Source organism: Choristoneura fumiferana, chromosome 21 (assembly GCF_025370935.1).
Source record: "Choristoneura fumiferana chromosome 21, NRCan_CFum_1, whole genome shotgun sequence".
Classification (NCBI taxonomy): Eukaryota; Metazoa; Arthropoda; class Insecta; order Lepidoptera; family Tortricidae; genus Choristoneura; species Choristoneura fumiferana.
The window spans coordinates 9,333,439-9,355,584 of record NC_133492.1 but is presented as its reverse complement, the minus strand read 5'-3'; the positions used below and the strand labels follow the sequence as shown (position 1 = coordinate 9,355,584).

General features: G+C 36.7%; 1 protein-coding gene across 2 annotated transcripts in view; it reads left to right on the top strand.

Annotated features, from left to right (window-relative positions):
- The window catches only part of AdamTS-B (ADAM metallopeptidase with thrombospondin type 1 motif B), an 80,058-nt gene that overhangs the window by 29,423 nt on the left and 28,489 nt on the right, over window positions 1-22,146 (top strand). For both annotated transcript variants that reach the window (XM_074104195.1, XM_074104196.1), the window contains exons 3-4: window positions 4,237-4,456; window positions 16,568-16,730. In XM_074104195.1, coding sequence (XP_073960296.1) covers window positions 4,237-4,456; window positions 16,568-16,730 — 383 coding nt within the window. The remainder of the gene's footprint in view (window positions 1-4,236; window positions 4,457-16,567; window positions 16,731-22,146) is intronic.

Genomic DNA, 22,146 nt, shown 5'->3' with positions numbered 1-22,146 from the left:
AACACCAAAGTAGTTAAAACTGTATTTAAAGTTCACAGAGCATAAACGAGCTTCGCCGGGTAAAAAGATGCAGTCACGTAATCATAATCTTTGTATATCATGCCTGGTTATACTTACTTTAATATGATCCGGATTATTATAAACTATTTAGTGTTACGCCTCGAGCACATTTATATTGCTTCGTTTAAGCGATTATAAAGGTGATTTTATTATAAGTAATCAATATTTAAGTAGGTGCTTATGGGATCATTGCCGTATTTTGTCTTCCAGTCTAGTTTTTTTTAAATCATCGTTTATAAATTATTACATGGGATCCTTACGAAAGTTTAATATTAGAGTTAACTCTACTATACACGGCAATGATCCCATAAGCACCTACTTAAAATAGAAGCTTTCCTGAGTTAATTATATATAATCATTAGGTATAATTAAGTCAGGAAAGCTTCAATTTTAGGTTTTACAAGAAAATCCATCTGTTTAGGTTTTTATATAGCTAAACCACTATGATTCAATTCATAGTGAAAACTTCCGAGGTGGTAAGAAACGAAACGTATCTTTAACAGGCCAAAAAACAATGTTATTAATAATAGTAACGTTAGGTATTTTAATTACGAAATATAACGTATACATCATTAAAAATACTGCATTGCAACCCATAATTTCGACAAAGATTATTTTAACTAACTATTAATCATCCGAGAAATAAAGATCTTATTATCATAACCAAGTATAGATATAGTTGAATTTATTACCGAATTCTATTATCCTTAGTAGTTCTAACAGTTACAAAAGAAGAATGACGCAGCTACGCGTTTTCGGCCACAAATCAAAGTGTCTCAATAAGGATGGCGTATCGAATTGCTCTCATTACACGAGGCAGTAGTCTAGATCATGTTCGTCAGCGCGACTTAAGATAATGCTCCAATCTGAAGCTTCGTAAGGTGTCCTCCCACACGAGGTCGGCGCCCCGTGGCGGCAGGGGGCAGGTACCCCGGGGTAATGGCTAGTAATTGCTGTCACGTCTAGCCCAGGGACATGCGCGAGTCCGGCCCACGCGACATCACAAAAACACGACAAAGCGAGGCGGGTGTAAAAAAAGAACAACGAATATCCTTACTTACGGTGCTGAGTCGATTGTTGCAACAGGTTAGGTATGTTGGGGTATTAAGGTTCGCTACTATTAACGCTAACCGCAAACAAGGGTAGGATCAGCAGAATTACATTTCAACTATTTGATTTTCAATCACCATTAAAATTTTGATGTATCGTTACATAATATAGGACACTATAATAACATTTTCTATGGAATTTATAAAATTAATTGTGTCTTTTATGTTTTTTTTTGTGTATAATTTGACTTTTACAGCGGATTGGTGTTTTAACTCTAATGCTGTATTTTTTATTGACAAATAAACAAATAATTACTGATACCGAAACACGTATCCAAATGGTGGTTGTATTAAAAAAACGGCCAAGTGCGGGTCGAACTCTCGCACGAAGGGTACCGTACCATTATCTATACAATATTAGACATTAGCATAAATCAAATTTCTTGTGTGGTACCCCCTTACATTTTCATTTTATTTTAATTATTTATTTTTAAAGTGAATATACCTACAACTAAATATTCTGAGAATATTTCAAGCGTCTACCTGTTGCCGTTATTAATATCGAGCGAAATACGGCGAACGGCGAACGGTTTAAGTTAAACATGAAATATTATGATGAAACTTTTCTATTTTTAACTAAAAAACCTTGCTGGGAATTAAATTTAGTAAACTAGTAATGATAACGACTGAGATAACTCGCACCTTTTAAATTAAACTGAAATAATTCGAAATTCTCTTGTTTTAAATTGAACCAGATTGTCTTATATTTAAAGTTTATTTTGGAACTGCGAATGTTTCGAATTGTTTCAGTTTAATTTTAAAGGTGCGAACTGTTAGTTTGTAACAAACCGGAATTATACATTCTAAGGTTTTCAATTAATTGTACAATCCCATAACGTTAGAACTTTACCGAATAACATTAAAGCAGTTGGTTCAAGGTAACACCCGTGGTGGCGTAGTGGTTTGACCTTAGGCCTCTTAAGCAGAGGATCTTGGGTTCAAATCCGGGCTCGCATCTCTGAGTTTTTAAAATTTATGTGCGATATTACATTTGAATTTTACCACGAGCTTTACGATGAAGGAACATCGTGAAAAACCTGCACAAACTTGAGCAGCGTATCAATTGTGTGTGTGGGAACTACTGCCTAAGCCCTCTCATTCCGAAAGGAGGCCTGTGGCCTGCAGTGGGGCGTACTATCGAACCAACTGAATCGTGATCCTCTTTGAAGAAATTTGTCATAGTGACATTGCATTGCTTGATAAGGGAATTAATTGTGATAAATAATTACTGTGAGAGCGTCCTACGGTGGGTCAGGAATCAAATGGTTCGACTGCACATAGACTGGGATGATGATGATGATGAGTTGGCTCAATTCAGTAATTCACTATTCATCATCATCATCAGCCGGAAGACGTCCACTGTTGAACAAAGGCCTCTCCCTTAGAACGCCACAATGAACGACAACTCGCCACTTGCATCCACCGGCAATTCTCACGATGTGGTCAGTCCACCTAGCGAGAGGCCTGCCAACGCTTCGTCTTACGGTTTGCGATCGCCACTCGAGAATTTTCTGCCCCAACGGGTTCTGTTTTTTGAGCGATGCAACCCGCCACTTCAACTTGCATATTTTTACAGCTAAGTACCTATGTGGAATTTACTATTAATCCAGTTAAATTGTCATTCAATGAGTAAGACTATTTACAGAGGGAATAAGAATAGCACGAGTCGTACTAAGTGGAACTGGTGTGGCTTTACTAGTCAGCGAGTGTCAAGTAGCGAGTGCTGACAATGCGCACAAGATTCGTAAGAAATTGCTCTTAAGCTAAAGATCTTCCACGTAATCCCATCTATAACTGACAGATATTCACTTAATTAAGGTATTGACGTTAGAATCAATTTTAAAACTTCTAAAATTAAACTCATTATTCTGACTCGCTTTCATTAATCTTAGTTTCAAAGGCTATGTATCTCAATAATATGTACTTATGGTATTACAGCCTCTTGTACATACCTCAAGCGAGGACTATAATTCCTAAACAATGTAAATTAAACTCCTAAAAGTGCTTTACTTCCCTTTTACTTTCTTTGGTACCAAACTCCTTCTAAATAGTACTTAATTTAAATGTACAGCCACGTTTTCAAACGTCTCCGTATCAGTAATAGTCGCGTACACAATATAATTGAACAGACTTCATTATGTGTAATTAACCTGATAAAAACACCACTTGCCGTCTAAGCGCTGCGCCGGCGCCGGCGCTCGTGGCGCCATCTCTAGGGCGCAGGGCGCGACATTGACCCGCTACGCTCGCGCCCAAACGACTGTCATGCTCATTCATTACCATAAAGAATGACGAGCGAAACAGCCAAGTCAAACAAACGATAACAACGACCTTCTTTGACTTTGTTTCGGGTTTTACACAGTACTGAAAATTATGGCTTAGCGTCTCATATTTTTTAAGTTATGGAAGAGGTTCCGCGTGAAATGGTTTTTAATTATGAAAAGGGCAAACGAGCAGGCGGATCACCCGATGGGAAGCAAGTAGTTATGGTCGATTACGGATACCCATAACATTAGTAGAGCTAAGGGTATATTCATAGCCGGCCCTATAAGAAAAGAGTAAGTAGGCCTAGGTAGGAGTAGGTTTTTGATGATCCCTGTGTGATTTGAATTGTAAAATTAAATGTTGACTTGTACGGTAGCAAAAAAAAAAAATCTTTGCAGTCAAATACCTATGTAAAATTTTGCGACATAGCGACCCAAATTGTTATTAAAAACAAATATGAGGTGATATAAGTATCTTGCATCATAACTAATCTAAACATGTGCAAAAGTGACAGTGAACAGTTATTAGTCTTATCAGCAAATACGACTATCGGGTCAGGTCTTTCCATTTATTTGTACCTATAATACATAGCATTCGATATTCTAGGAAATATAGCCCGCTACGCTCGCATAATTTTAAATATAGACTGTTTAGCAACTTTTTCTCCCTCATAAAATGCTGAACTTGAGATTTGATCCATCCAGCTACCACTTCCGCGGCCGCTGGATACTATGGTTCAATACTGCTAATTCTTCTTCTGCTTTTCCGGTTCACTAAGAAATAACACCAGCATTGTTTGCAGGTATCTACTCCCACGTGCACCTGGATCCTTCCCAAGTGCAAGTATCGACGCCGGTAAAGGTGACGCGCGACGGCGAGCTGGTCTCTCGCGCGCTCGAACACGAGCACGAGCACGGCCACGCGCGCGCGCGGCGCGACGTGCGCGGCGCCGACCACCGTTTGCCGCACTCGCTGTATTACAATCTGACCGTCGACGGACGGGACTTAAGGCTTGATTTGCGGTAAGTCCATTACTATTTTTCAGAACTTCATCGCCGGCCTACATACGGGCCATACGCCTCAAAATGAGAGAGCCCGGGTTGTAATTCCTAAAAGGCCCAGTACGGATTAGGGTCTTCACACTCACTATTTACTTTTTTGTTGGAGCAGATTCCTCACAGCGAGTTTTTTCAATAAAATATAAGTGGTAAATTCCAAATATAATTTCGCACATAAAGTCCAAAATAATATTCAGATAGACAGACCCTGAAGCTCCCCAAATATAAATAGAAGCATTGACATCTACTTTATACAACCCCCCGACTTTATCGCCTCAGAGGCGAAATATTTAGTTATGGTAGAGTCGACGCTCTAAGAAGTCTCTATTCAATCTCTTCTCTGCAAAACTACGAGTACTTTTTAAATCCGATTATACGAGTAGGTAGATTTTTTTAACTTTTAAGTTTGTGCAGCTGTAATAAATAAAAAAATCAACTACAGTGTCGATAGATACTGCAGTCGTATTATACTTACTGCATTCATCATTTTATTGTGCTAGATTGCTTATTACATCGATAACTTTCAGGTGTCCAATAATTTGTCTTACTTTATCAATTATTGGCCTCAAATAGTCTCGATTCATTTATTCGTTGTTTTTGGCATTTATATTTTACTTAGTTAACTGGCAGTGCAGTACCAATTATTTGACCACATAAGATTGCTTAGCTGTTTCGTAGTACATATTTTTCAATATTTACTTAAGTATCGTATCATATTCTTTACCCTGTTTCTGCAATGATTATCGAATCAATGACCAAATTACTGAATTATAAACATGAAAACTGTATCTTGACATAACCATGGTACATTTTACGGCCCCGGGCTTCTGTTTTTCTTATCATAATCCATTACAGACGCTTTAATTTCAATTTCAGTTTTGTAACGCAGCTCAATCTCATTGAGTTAAGAAACTCATTAAAAATTAACGAATTTATTTTTTTCAACAACTGTTTTACTTATCATTCTAATAATAATGTGCTACTGAGTCACGAGTGTTTTCGATGTAAGTCACAAGTTCAAGGATACTACGCTGATTAAGAAGTTCTTACTTTACATTGTATTTGTGAGACACCATTGATCATTCTGATTGAATTACTTTGGTAGGTCCATTATATAGGCATATTTGTCACAAACTACATGTGGGTAGATTATTACGATTGCCTAAATTACTGCATCTGCGATAGATAAGACCGTTGAAAACAGACGTATTAAATTTACCTTCACCGATTGCTGTTACCGAGCAGATTCTCTACTATCCAATGCAGTTAAACATCCCTTTTGACTCTGTTAGTAACTAACTCAAATTTCTAACCAATCGGGTTTTACGTGACTTTTAACTAAAAGTTTCTCGTCATGCGACTTCAGTTAGTGTCATATGCTTATTGCTATCGCGATAAGAGTTTATGTCACAAACGATTACGTTTTATTTGTTAACAAAGTGCAATAAAGTCTTCCTATGTGTTTTTGTTCTGACCACACACCTACGTAGGTCAACGAGCTTGGCAAAAAATAAATTTGAAATAATCAATCAATAGTAATTATATGTATGGAGCTAATCGATGCGTGAATCTGTTTAAGGTGTGACGTTTTGTCTTTGAATTCGGATTCGTGTATCAACTTGTCGGTGATTTATCACATAGAGCGAATTAAATAATTAGAATCATTTTACATAGTTCAATTAACATAATAAGATACTAATTAATTCCGTCTTCCGTCTGTTTCGCTTGTCTGTTTGCGTATGCGTCAAAATTGTTTTGACTTACTAACTTTATCGCTGCCAATATAAAAAAGTAGAACAAAGAAATCCATTCAGAAGTTAGTACATTCTGCTTCAACATATAAATGGCCGCTGAAAAATAGTTTCGTAACATGATGATCTTTATTGTGGCGTTTCTGAAATCCGGGATTAACCTAATTATTACTATTGGCGCTAAAATTATCTAATCACGGGCACACAAACATATTGCAAAATGTGTTACATTTTCTCTGTTATATACTCGTAATTCGGAATCATCATCGTCATCTCAACTGGAAGATGTCCGCTGCTGGACATAGAGTCTTACTAAGATTTTTGCAATGATTCGCAATATTGTTGAGTATTAAAAATAATAACTTTAACGTTTTCTGGAATACTTGCAAAAGACGTGATTGGAATGATTTCAAACTTTGTCAGTATCTTAGGTATACATTATTTGAAATTCTATTACATAGTGTTGTAAAAAACTCAAGTCTTTTAGTCTTCTTTTCGAGACTTGAGTAGATTTTTACTAGGACTCGTCCTTCGAGTCCTTTGAGTCTCCTGAGTCCTTTCGAGTCTTTTAAGTTCTTTGAGCTAGACTGAGTCATGAACTTGAGTTGGTGTATTATAAATATTATAATAGGTAATACTGGGTTATTTTATATCGTCATTCATATTTATTTACTAATCTTATTAAAATAAATCGCACAATAAAAATAACTAACAATTTAATTGCATTAAACGCAAATAACCTAATCAAAAGTATCCACCTGAAGACTACGTACCTAATAAAACAATAATTTGTTTAATGCTATTTTTATTTACTTACTTCAAACTACAGCTATGGATTTAGAGGACTCAGTCTTTGAGTTATTTTTTGCAGGACTCAAGTCTTTTTACAAAAAACTCCAAATTCTGAAGGACTTCGCTCTAAGTATTATTTATAAGACTCAATTCTTCAAAAATAGCTCAAGTTTTATTAAATAAGACTCCAAGACTCGAGTTTCGTACAACACTAATTACATACCAAGTTCATTTATATGTAGATAGGTGACAGTAATAGTAGGTATCTATGTATACGAAATAACAAAAACATACGGAAACTACTCGACTACTATTCATCGTATAGGTAAATCACAAGGGTGTCTCAGTAACGTGATTCTATTATTGTTTAAAATACAAACGTCGAGCTTGAACACAACAGTTGGTGACAATCACTTGTCTAGATTTAAACCAAAGCCACGTTATTTCAAAAGATAAGTGCTACGTTTGCTTGTTTTATATCAGAATTAGGATTGACAATGGCGAGCCTAATCGCGTCGTACAATATTTGCGTTACTACGAGATATTAATTTCAGACAAGATGTTGGCCGCGCGCCTAATCCATCGCACGCACTACTTACTGACTGGAGATAATAAATTCAACATGCTATTTCTGTGCGATTTTTCACAGAAACTTCTGATCTAACCCACTGTAGATCAAATCTAACTGACACTTAACCTAAACATCTTCTGCCTTCTAAATAATACAAGTTTTTTATTTAACTGGCGATGATCGTTTGTAATTAGGTATGCAATACTATGCAAGTTTTGTTCAAATCTTGCAAGTCGGATTTCATCCATTACTAGTGATCGGATTGACTTGAAATTTGGTACGGTAATGCAGTTTGAATTACAATGCAAATCCAGTCACCAATAAGTAAGTAAGTCAGCTTTAAATCTTCTATTAAAAACAAATTTCTTTCTTCTTGAATGAACTTTAAAGTGTAACCACGCATATTGCATAACCTATTTCTACGAGTGACTTATAAAATGTTAATCACAATAGTATTGTCTAATATTTTTAATCAGAAACAAGTTACAATAATCACACGGCACTTACAACGGGTTCCGTTTTCCTTATAGAGCCTAAAGCTTATTTATCTTTGCTAGATATAATGATTTCCTAATCTGGCGCTGTAACAACATTCTTGTCCTAAATAGTGCGAATAATTTACTTCTGGACATTAAACACTAAATGCAATCACAATACATTGTTGTTGGGGCAGTACAATGAGACATAAGAACGCTTTCGATATTATGTTATATTTTCGTTAATTACTATAGGAATTCTCCTATAATAATCATTCGATAAAATTTTGGGATTCCGATCATGTATAACTGCTTCATATCAAGTGAGTTGATTTGTATGCTCATTTGACCCCATTTTGTATTTAAAAATCGGCCAAGAGCGTCTCGGACATGCCCAGGATAGGGTTCTTATAAGGGTTCCTAGTTGACTACGGAACTCTAAAAACGTTATTTTATTATTGTTTTTTTATTAAACAGAAAACATGAATAAAAAATGCTAATCTTATCCTAAATTTAGTTTCCAATTACTAACTTGGAGACTAGATGCAATCTCGGCAAGTTTATCTCAAATTAAATTATGACATTTATCCAGTTCAATTGTATCTATCTTGCCCACTAAAAGCAGTTGATCACGATACGCATTCAGCCAGTGCCCGAGTCGTAAGATTAACAGATAACTTTTGTTATTAAATTATCTTGCGATCGAGTGAGGTAAATAGCACTTAAGACAAGCATTAGGAATCCGATAAATGCCCGCGATTAGGAGAGCCATTCATTGTTACTGTAATCGGTTAACAATCGTTTACTATCTAACAATTTTGCTTTTATCTAACAACAATTCGGTGGTTTGTCAATCAAAGGAGCTTACTTTCACGAAGTGAGGACCAATTTCAAGGCTGAAAGATTTATAGATCTACTTTCAGCTCTACATAATATGCCATATGCCGTCATCGCTTTATAACCTAGACAACCTCAGCCTATTACTGTTAATATTACTTTTATAACTACAGTATATTTTATTTGTATAATCAACCTTGAAATATAAAGTAGGCTAACTGTCAAAAAACCGGCCAAGTGCGTGTCGGGCATGCGCAGTAGTAGGGTTCCGTACTAATAAGTGGCAATATTCGATATTAAGTTTTAATCGAATATTACTCGTTAACTTGTGAAGCCTATGATTGATTTTTGGAGCCTTTTTGTATTTTTTATTTCAACTCCAAATTTGTTACTTTACGGTTATCCCGTGAAACCATATCGTAAATACAAACTGAGACATGGATGCACAGAAAATAGCACGCAGCACCGATTGCTGAGGACCTGGGCTCGATTCCCAGTGCTGGTCTCTTTTTCTGGTTTTTCTATGCATCCATGTCTCAGTTTGTATTTACGATGTTGTGAAGCCTACTTAGCAGTGTTTACTTACTATAGGTAGTTGTAATTTTTTTCAGATTTTTTCAGCTAATGGTTTCACTTGTAAAGAGGGTGGGGGACACTTAACTGACAAAAAAATGTACTTTAAAGCTTAATATTTTTCATAAAATGATAAACCTAAAATACGAGGACGACACGATAAAAAATTATCCCCACTTTAATATTTTATTTTCTTCGAAGTTTCGTTGCTTCATCTATTTAGATGGTAATATTTATTACATATGTAAAATTACCTACATCTTTATAGCACTAATGGTCTCTAAGCTAAGCCGTAGACGGACGGACATGATGAAACTATGTAAAGGTTTTTTAGGGTTTTACGTAACCCTAAAAATGCATTATCTAATATGTCTTCATATACATATTTTTTCACGGCACATAGCGCGTAGTCTCATCTCGCCTTGGCTAATTGCATCTCAGTAATTTTAGATAAGGTTGCATAAGTAACACGAGACTTTTATGGTACACCGACATAAGTGTTTGTCTGGCGTGTAAAGGCGGAAACATATGTACTCCTTAAACGCGACGCCACGCCACGTCGTCGGACGCATAATTCTATCTGCAACTGACCATAATAAATATATGGAACTGATTCGTACTGGCCTGCCCATTGCCACTTCAATTTGCATATTTTTCCAGCTATGTCAGTGACTTTAGTTCTTCGACGAATTTCCGTATTCCGGATTCTATCGCGCAAAGAAACTCCAAGCATAGCTCTCTCCATAGCTCGAAGAACAGATAACCGTTGGGGGAGAAAAGTCCTCGAGTGGCGACCACGAACCGGAAGACGAAGCGTTGGCAGGCCTCCCACCAGGTGGACTGACGACATCGTGAGAGTGGCGGGAAACCGGTGGATGCAAGTGGCAAGTTGTCGTTCATTGTGGCGTTCTATTTGTCCAGCAGTGGACGTCTTCGGGCTGATGATGATGATGATGATGATTCGTAGTGACGCGCGTTGGATGGCGTATCACAAGCGTGGCGTGTCGTCTGATTTTAATGTTATGTCCGCACCTTAAGGCGTAAGGCCGTGAGAGGTTGCAACGATCAAAGCGAACCGAGGAAGTGTTTTCGCCGTGCAATCGCTTCTGGGAAGCTGCGCTATCACTCGCACTCTTGTGAACAGTACGCGCTACCAAGAAGCCGCCCGTGCACTTTTTGCACGCGTAAAAGAAACGGTCGCTAAAACGACGCCGTTGCGTATATAGGGCAGAAGAAAGTTAAAGAGTCATACGAGATAGTCGTAAGCTTGGGAATAGGAATATGGAAATTATATTTAAGTAAACAACGAAGGGCTGTGTTCACATACAAAAGTTTTGAATGCCAATCGCGATCGTCAATATATACGTACTTATTGGATCCTGAAAGTAGAAGCCAAAGAAGCCAAATATATGAGCAGTATACCTATAACTTAGACACTTAGGGCTTATGCGAAGTGTGTATTTTTTTTATTCTGTAGGTAATTCACCTGCAGAGGCATTTAGATAAAGATTTCATCGAACTTGGCGAACTTTGATTGGCTTTCCAACCCACACCAGTATAATTCCACTCCAGCCTGGAACTGGGACGGTTATATGCATTTTTAATGGCGAATGGACAAAAAGCCGACAGCTTGAAAGCCGAGGTATGGTGTTCAGCGTTTCAGTTCATACATATTTATGGGGCAATTTATTGTAATACAATGAACGATGAATATTGCAAGGATTGCGCAATGCCATCCGTAGCGGGATTGGCCCTGCGCCTAATATGGTATACCGAAAACATCTCTGTCATGGGAGGAACGACTTGATCGCTATTTAATTCCGGCTGAACTTTCTAGTAATGTTCAACAAAACGATACATACTTATATATTAATACTAGCAAATTTGGTAACTACATCTGCGTTAAATTTTTTCATATATTTACTTTCTGCGATCCTTTTATTATTTTGAAACGAGGAATAGGGAAATACAAATACATACCTTTTGGAATAAGATGATGGGCAAATTTTAATACCTAAAGACACATAAGCATTTATGAAATAGCCAACTTTGAAAGTAATTCGCTATTCAGGGTTGGATTTTAGAAATTAAAGTACAACTAGCTTCTAGATATAATTAGTGCAGAAATTGTAATTCCCGCGGGACATGAATTACTTTAAGATCTATTTCCTATTCTTATTGTCTATTAGAGACACAAGTAGTTTTCTATTATTGAAGGAATAAATTGTTTAATTATATTAACTGTAGCTTGTTTGTTAAAGTTTTATATTAATTTTTAAATCTCAGTTTATTTTATGCGGGTGGAAATTCGTTAGTAAAAATCAAACAATTCTGATAACTTATACTATTCAAAAAATTCCCTCAAAATGTATGCAATAATAGGTAATTTTGTATGTAGAGTGGGCCAAATTTTGTGCCGCTGAGTATATTATTATTTATTAAGTATTTTAAATCTCACTCTAATTTACTATTTTTCTCGCTATATATGTATAAAATTTAATACCTACTAAGGGCGCAAAGTTTAAAATTTACAAAAAAAAACTTCATATTTATGTGTGGTTATGGCCAGCATTTTAAACGACCAGTATTCGAAATCTTTAGTGTTACTCGTACTTGGATTGTAAATAAAATTATGTGACTCAAATAACACACTATTGAAAATAATTTATTAAAATTGATTTTTAAATCGATACCAATTTATTCAACATCAGAGAACCAAAGTACTCTTTTATTTTAGTTAAATTAAGTTAAATGTGTAATGAAGTTGAAAGGTAACATACGAAGCTTAAATTTTAAAAGTGAGATATTTTTGTGATACTTGTTATATTTTTGAAATTTCAAGGAAGCACGCGTGCAGTCTCCAACGTGCAAAAGTCTTTATGCTTGCTATAAACGTACCACTTTACTAGTAAATTATTACTATTAACATTTTATTCATACTCTCGTGCAATCACATGATGTCCTCACTTCCTGTTGAGACACTTCACGGTTGTAAAACTAAATTTACTCTTATTAGCTAAACATCTCAAGAACAGAAATTTAAACGGAAATGCCAATGCGGCAGTTAAATATATTTTTTAACGATTTTAGTCTTTGCCAAAACCAGTATTCTAAGAATCTTTGTTGTTAATTCATAGGTGTGCCTTCAGGCTAAGGCAATCATATTTACAATTTATTTACTCAATCTTTGGTAATTTAATTTAGTTTTCAAACTCGCCTAAGTTAGTTTCTCTCATTTCAAATTCCTATAATACTAGTCATTTTTACTCGTATTCTGTAACTAAACATATAGAGGCATATTTCTCAGAGGTCTAACATTTTTTATTGCCAGACTTACAAGTGCAAGGACCTCGTAAAGGATTGCAATAAAAGAAAACAAAGGGATTGTTCGCTGCAGGGCGCCGAAATTACGGTGCCCGCGGGCCCCGTGTGCACGGGCATTACGATACGTTCATCTTGTTGAAATGTGATACCGATCGTGTGGACTGAGTACAACTATCATGTTAATCGACGACTTAACTGAGCAGCAGCAAATTATTCAAAGTTAAAATAGATTGCTAATCGGTTGCTCCCTGTACTGTTGTGAACCGTTTATCGAGATCACGTAAGAAAAATCGTCGAAATAACAATCAAAAATAGAGAAAAATATGATTGAATTTGAACTGCGAGTAGAGTATGAAAAAATTATGGCATTTGCTAGTTTTTACAATTAGCCACTAAATTAATTCGAAAGGTAGCTTTGAAGTAATATTATTGAAAATATTTCAGACATTGAGCGGTTAATTCATGGTTTTTCGTTTTTATGTGAAGTATCTGATCGGTGTAGGTAGGTACTAGAGTTAGTTAGTATTCCTAACACGAATTCCCTTATTAGTCAATATTATAACACGATTTATTCGTGTTGACATTTATGTTAATAGCTGCGATTAGGTTCAATCGTAGTCATGTTCGTTCGTGTAAAAGCCTAGATGTCGCCTAAACGTATAAGGATATTACTAGCAATAAAAGCAGCGCCCACCCTGATTAGCACTAAGAGGGCTATATCGTGGCCTAGCGCTAGGTGTTACACTTATTTAAGCCTGCGCTGCACTACCTACGCATTTCCATTCAAATGCCAGGTTATTACGTTTACAGTGAGCTCGCGCGTTTACATAATTGCACCATTTCATTTGATTGCGATGATGACGGTTCTTAGAAATGATAGGATATCGCGAGATTAGAGTAACGTTTATATTTTACGAGAGTAACTGAAGTAGTTTTTCTTCGGTAGTAAAGTTCTTTTTAATAGTGAAGTCCGAGTATCTGCCAAAGTAATAAATATTTATTTACATACCTACATCATACAAACCTATTATTTACAAATATCACTCAGACTGCTACTATTGAGCAGGATACCTATAACACTAGCTGCGTTTCCTCGTTGTATGGCAACGCCAATACGTTAACCGAGGAAAGAGCCACGCGCCATATAGATCTGCCTAAAAGTTCATTACTTAATACTCAGTTTTGACGCATTTTTGAGATACGTTTTTTATGCGACGTCTTTACGTTACTCTCGGATTGAGCTCGAATCGCTTAACGGTATAGTGCCTATTCAATTATTGGAATTATACCTTTATAGTTTTTGTGGTACTAGTCGGGGCAATGAACTTATAGGCAAAGTTAGGCGGCGGAAGGTTTAGCCTAGCCCTATGCGGTCATCTGTGGAATGGACAAAGTATCTGCCTAAGTGTATATTATTAAATATTTATTGATAGTGAAGTTTGCGTAACCCTTCTCGCAGCCCGGAGACTAGGTGCGTGTAGATGCAGACATTTGTGTCAACACGCTTCGACGCGAACACGTATTTGGGGCGACGTGTTTACCTTTACTAATTGCCATAATGAGCCTTATCTGTGTGTTTAACCGCCACTCGAACTGTTTGCCTACCGATCGACAGCTCCTGCCCTGTTCAAGGCTCGTTTACCTACGAACGCAAATAAAGGAACACGTTCGAACCAGCACCTCCTTGGCCTAGTGGAATCGATAGACTGCGGAAATTTGAACTAAGTAGTCGCGGACAGCCTAATAATTGTTATTGCAGACAGAATACTCGCCTGTTTATCTTTTCTATTTAATGCTAAAACTATGTAATTGTGCCTTGATAAAAATACACTATGACAGGTTACATATACTTAATCTATATTACGTGTCCCAAATTTAATTCAGCCGAGCGTTAAAGATAGACCTGCTTCCCTGGAAACTGATATAAGTAAAAACTATTTATTACATTGAATTAAATTAGGATGTTACGCAGGATTATAGAAATGATTAACCCTGGAACGTCGATCGCATCTTAAAGATCTAAATATTCTACTCACTAAGCTACCTATCTCGCATAGTTTTCAATAACTATCCTCAGCTGTAATATATCCTCACCATTTCTCGAAGGCTTTTAAAGTCGCCTGGTACATTCCACGAGTGGTGGTCGGTATCTAAGGCCGGTGGTTCTCGATAAATCTTGACCGTGTGCCACCTCGACATCTACTTTTTATGGTCGTCGCCATAGTGGACAGATTCCTTGGCCGATATGCGCTTAAACCGCAATTCAATTTATTGCTATCGTCTCACATTATTCAACGTTCGACAATTTTTCCTCGTTAGTTTTTTTTTTAAACACAAAGCAATCTCCCCAAACACAAGTCGAACAACAACCGCAAAGTAATTAATGAACTCCGAGAACATTATCGCGATAAAGCCACGAGATAACATTCAGCACTCTACTTCTTATTTTTACTGAATAATAAAATATTAATGATATATCTAAAAGCTGGATACGTAAAACGATGTCTAAGCTTTTATCTTTATTATAGCATTAAAGATTTTGGGTTAACGGATCTTTGTACGAATTTCCTTGAGTTTTAGGTAGGTACCGCAATCGTTTTGTTGCGTTACAACGGCAAATTTTAATCTTCTTATCCTTTAATCATCTTGAGCTTTTTTCAGGGACGTGATTTTTAAATGATAAAATAAAGTCGAGTGGAGCTGGAGTGGCAATCAATTATCGCATGTCATACAAATGAAAAGCTTAGTGATTTTAATCTCAAGTCTGTTGTTGACCGGTGCGCATTCTCTGGTTTTATTTGTGGAGCCGTCCTATAATTGTGTTGGTGCGCGCAACAATCCCAGATTCGCGACTATGGCTGGAACTTCAACGACTATAGGGCTTGGACATTTTAAATTAAGAATTGGCTACATATCTTCAGCCATACCATCTTAAGTTATAAATAAATCTGCTTCGTTATTGGGATTGCTCTTTAGAACTTTGTGTTATGCGTCGGGAAAAGATTTATTTGAGATTTTGCGCCCTTCAAATTCCTGCGATACGTGAAATTAATCCCCTTTTCGCTGTTCGACAGCTTAATGCGGCATTTTAAACTGTAATTATGGCTTTGTTAACAAACTGAACTCAATATCTCATTCTGACGTTCAATTCCATACGAATGGCACGTCAAAAGAGATGTTAATATTGCAGAGTTCGGCTTTAGCTTTTTGACATCGTAACATTTTCAAGACCAACTGATCGGCTAACTTTTTCAGCACTTGTTGGAGCGTGTGTGCATTATCGGATATTACAAATTCATGAATATCTTTTTAATTTTGGTGCATCAAAGAGTTTTGGTGACAGCGGGTCTCCCTGTCTTACACCTCTATTTATTGAAAACTCTTCACCAGTTGGTTCTAGTTTTATTTATGCTCTACTATCAGTATATGTACCTATACATCAGTGGCGTAGCGCCGTAACAACTCGATTCTCACCGAGTTGCCTACATTTTCTACCTGAGGTCAGCGATAATAGTATACAAATGCTTGTATAACTCTAACTACGAGGAGTTGCATCCGATGATATGTTTAACTCACGCATCTCTCACTCTTAGGGTTGCCTAACGAAAATGTGTCTATGTGTTTGGCACAGCCTGCATGTTGAAGAAAAGTGTTCCAAGATGTGGTGAGACCTAATTAAAGTGACTCCCAGCTTCTACTGCCCTGAGACCGCTGTGTAAACAATTTATTGACGTTCGTTTGTTTTCCACAGGCCGTCGGTGACATTTATAACGCCGGCGCTGGTCGTGGAGCGCCAGAGCGCGGGTGCGCGGACGCGGCACCGGCCCTTCGCGGGGGCCACTGGGTGCCACTACACGGGCTCCGTTAGGGGACAGCCCGACTCCAAGATAGCACTGTCGGCCTGCGATGGACTCGTACGTTTCATTCCTGTGTTATACATAAACTTTAAATAAATACTACACACGGGCCTTATTTCCAACTTAAATATAGTATTAGCTACTCGTAACGAAGGCCGCTGCAATATGCCCAAAACTTCGAGGTAATTTTAACAATGTATTCAACTGGTGTATAAGTCCTGGGTGTGGTAGCTGAATGCGAGAACTTGTAGAAGTTTTTTTATACTTAGATGTAAGTAAATATGATACCGGCTCATCGATTTAGAATACCCTAGATACACTGTCACCTACAAATTCAAGTCGCAAAAATGTCCCATCGCTAAGTTACAAGTGCGTGCGTCTACTAAGGCAAATCAAAAACACATAATGTACTTAAGAACAATTCAATTTTCGTTACATGCAACCTTGTCACGAAAATTAAGGTGTTATTTCGAGTGCGCGCAATTGGCGGTTATGACATTACAATATTATAAATGCGCTAGAAACATTATGAAGATGGTACATAGGTAAAAGCAACAAGAATACCTTTTACGCTAATTCGGTCGTAGGTTACAATATAAGACCATCGCGCTTTCGGTCGTAGGCAAGATGATTTTACATAGGTAACTATACCTTGAGTCGATCCCTATTAAGTCGAATTCAGTTTACGCCGCGTGACAATCGTAACAAATTGACGGAGTTGACGTTTCAAATGAAGATAGGTACATACACTGGTACATACTTATTAAAATTAATTTAAAACAAAAATGTTTTTAATAGTTTGAAGGCGTATTTTTGCCTAAAATTCACTACATTATAAAACTATTAAGTAACTAGTACTCACCGAAAATACGATATGCCATCCTTTTTCAAAGTCGTTAATGTATTATTTTTGCACTTTTTTAAGTAGTACTTCGGCATGTTGATCCGATAACGAAGCACGCGTTACTGACAGCGCAACTGTGCTTAGAAGGTGTTTAAGCACAGTTGTAGCAAGAAACATTTTAAGCATTAGCGGGGTATCTAGGGTATCCTAAATCGATGTACCGCGGCCCCGTAAAGACAGTAACAGTCTAACCTAACTAAGAGTGTCTTAAGTGTTAGAGCCATCTTGAATAAACACATAAAACACACACAACACACACACACAGTGTCACTGTGTACTAGAAAATGTATTTTCAAACCAACACTGTCTGCCACTTACAAAGCAGGCTGATAATGAGTAGCTACGTTTACCGCATTATTTACTATCATATCATGGAGTTGTTCTTTAACCCACACAATAGTACGAGTATATAATGCGGTAAACCGTAGCTACTCATTATCAGCCTGCTTTGTAAGTGACAGACAGTGTTGGTTTGAAGATACATTTTCTAGTACACAGTTACACTAGGTAGTCACTTGTGAGCCAGGTATAATCCATTGAGAGGCGGACAGGAACTAAAAAGCTTTTGTACAAGTAATAAGTATTCGTCTTCCAGTAGAATAAATAGCTGATTACGGGTCTACGTCTAAACTTGTAAAGAACTCTGTCTGAAGCAAGCTACTAAAAGTCCACACAGAGTAAATCAGTTATGTCCATAGCAACATCTTTCTCTTGTTTCTGCGTGTGCGGTCGTTCTCACGAAGTCCCGTGCGATTTTCCTGCTTTTTAAGACTGTTTGTAACCGCACCGAAACCACTAAACGTTGGCTTTAATGCTACTAGGACAGAAGCGGTGACCACACTCCAGACGACGACTGCTGTCCATTAAAATTTCATATTACTTCAACCCGAACTTTTTATTTTTATTTTATTTAAGACTTCTTCAGCACTGAATGAGAAATACGGCTTTGGTGTGGCTGCAGACGTTTGACCAATTCTTTAATGATTTTGGGGAAATAATCTAAGAGTAGTGATTGACTCACCGAACAAATACAAGACGAACAACCGCACCGAGGGTTCCGTACAAATAATATGTAGGTATCTATGAATATCCAGTGTTAGCAGCTAAGCAAAATATACGCAGTGTGGAGTCATTTTATATGGTTACTGACCTAACCCCCATAGTAGCTAAAGCTGTCCATCCTCCCGCTCGAGTCGCAAAGGGCTAACAATTTCAGCTCATTTAGACTCGACTTCTGGCCGGAGGGTGTGGGGTTCCGTCGTTTTAGGGTAGCGACGAAAACGATGTTCAAAAATTCCTAATGAGTTTTTTTGTATGTTATTTTTATAAATTATTTTTATAAATAACATACAAAAAAACTAAAACAAACTGAAATAGAAATAATTCTTTTTGCGTATCTATTTTTTTGTATAATCAGAATTTTACAGGGCATTGGTTTTAACTGTAATGCTTTTTTATTGACAAATAAATAACTAGACTGACATACATAAAAAATTAAGATTTAAGTTTCGATTTCGTGTCAAGTTGTGTGGAAACACCTTTTTTAATGATTGTGGCTTTTATTGCGTTGATTTGGAAGTTTGATTGTTTGACTGATCCAATCCTATTAATTCCAATTTGATACCTCCACCTGAAAAAAAGGGTCTTGATAGACGGATGGACGGAGACACGGACAAAAATTTATTAATGGGTTCCGTTTTTGTGAACTGAGATACGCAACCCTAATACGGCTTATAATAACGCAACCCTAGTTTTTCAAACATTAAAGGATTATTGCTGCCTATTTAAACCACAAACAAAAACAAACGTGCATGTTTAGTCTACGAAGCTTCATTTTATTGTCAGTTATTTATAAACGAAGAGTTCAAATAAATCACGACTTGGCCTTGTGAAGCTTAAGATACCTAACTATAAAAATCTGCAGATGAAACATTTGGACCATCCTTCTTATTTGTCTGTTGCGTTTGGCAGCTCATTGGCTAGCGGCTACAGAACCGCGGATTCGGGATTATTACTTACCTATACAATTACTTATAGCTTGTATCGTTTGAAGTTACAAGGTTTATTTATTATACGAAACGACATGCTTGTGGATTGAAACTATAATAAAATAGCAAAAAATAATAATAAATGAACGGAGAATACAAATTATTAAAGATACGTTTCAAGTACAGACCGCAGCATTAGTGCACGAATGGTTATGATGCTCAAAATCGCGAAATAATTAAAAGGTGTGTAGATCGTTTTGAACCCCATAACCGCGCATCATGACGTGTACTATAATAAATTATATAGATTTTGTAATGGCACAGTACAAAAGATTAACAAGCAGCGAGCTTTAATAAATAGATAACAAACTTACAGCTCTTAATGAAGTACTGTCAGAGGCGACAAAGCCAACACTCAATCAATACAACCGGCTTCTGTAACATTTACTAAGTGCTTTTAGTTGCACAAACATAACTACTTGCAAATACCATGTCATCAACGTACGTACAAGAAACTCAAAGCTACAAAGACGTGACACTGTTAAAAATCTATCAATGAGGCTCTAACAGCACAAAAAATAGCTTTCGATGTAGTCAATAGACGGACGCTCGGTAAACTCTTACTTTCAATATTACCTTTTCGTCTATCAGGAGCCAGCTGTGCGCGGGTAAAAGTGAAATTGTGATTTAGCAACGATTGTTGACAATGTGTGTTTGATTAATTGATTTTCAAGACTCCTCCGCCCACAAGACACGCTGCCTCAAATCAAATAAAAATCACTTTAACCGCTATTCCTTATCCAGAATACATCTGCAGGTCTATAAAATTTTTATTTGTATATTCTTGTGCCCACATTTGTAATTTAATATTAGCGGATGTTAGCGGCCTTGCGTTTGATCGATGGGTGAGATACTGTTGCGAATTTAATAATTAATTAATGATTTATATGTGGAAGTAATCAAAAGTGGGCGTTGATTGCGTGTTTTTGGGTTCCTAATTAGATATGATCACAATTTTGCATGTTGCGAAGCGTGCAGGTAGAGTAGGATTGGACTGAAAGTATTGATTTACTCACTACCTTGTGCCCGTGGCTTGGTCCCAAATGAAAAAAAAAACTACCTAGGATTTTATACGAATAGAATTTCAAAAATTCGCTTCTAGGTTTGCCTCTACGATTTTCGACAGTTATTTCATCACTGCTTTAGACTTAGGCTAGGCTGTGCGTTGTCTATCAGTTAGTCAATCAGTCACGTCACCCTTTTATAGGTAGTATCTTATAGTGCAGCTCTGTTTATACACATATAGCTTGTTTTACTAATATAAAATCAAGAACTTATGCACTGGTAAAAATTTTGACTAATTGCTAAGATGTGTGGGCGTTACATACCTACCTTTATAGATATCCGCCTCTCGCCAAATCACTTTAATTATGCCCATCGCTGGTACGCATTAATATTTTATATTCCTCCAGACGAAGAAATAAAGATTAACCTAAATGATAAACAAAAGATAAAATCTAACACATATTTTATGTGCAACAAAAACAACAATACTCATTATTTTAATTAGACAAGAGCATCTATGTTTGGTCATGCTGTGGAGCATATATCATTAGGTGTAAAAAAACGCTGGGCGTTATTATCCTACTATCGTGCTATGCTCAATGAATAGTTGCAAGCCATGATACCTAACAAGCCAATTAACTAGGATACTAAATTGGAATAAGTAATTGAGTAGGTATCATGCTATTCAGAGATTGTTACAAGTACATTCAATGATATTTTCTGATCTGATTGAGCTGGAATTTTTGAATATCTAAGTAATACCTAATATTGACGACGTTGCACCAATCAGTTTTACACTAGTGTAGTAAATAGGCTTAAGCTAGCCCAACAGATTAACATTTCTCAGTTAGAATAATATTCCATGTCAAGGGTCGGACAAGTCCTCGTCATTCCACTTATGAGTACAATGTGTAAAGACGACAATTTAGGACCTATTTATAGTGAGCGAAAACACACGATCCCAGTTTACAAAATATCAATGCAGCTATTTGGAGTAGGTAGGTATAATATTGCAACGTCGCTGGAAAGTCTGACCTATACGAGACAGTTCCAGATTTTTGGATTTTTTTGCGATTATTGATCCAGATGACGCTCAGAATTTAACAATATACAAATTACGCAAATTAGTATAACAAATGTATATAAGGTGCGGATATTTTCAGGGTATGTAATTATGTATGTAATAACCTAAGAATCAATTATACACATAAATTATTTAAGTATTGTGTGGTTTTTTTATTTTGTTTCATACAAAAATACCATTCCGTCCAAAAGTTATCATCCTTGCATTAACATTAACTGTATTTTTTTAAATTTAATTTAATTGAAACTAATTCACCACGATGCAAATAATCGAACCTCAAAATACCCGCATCTGATTTTATAGCACACTATACATATAGGGGCACAAAGAATAGTTGTAATTACAAAACATTCTAATTAATGATGACCACGCCAGAGGTCACGGCAAATTGCGGGTCCGCAATGTTCGCGCTAATCTCACGAGCGAATGAAC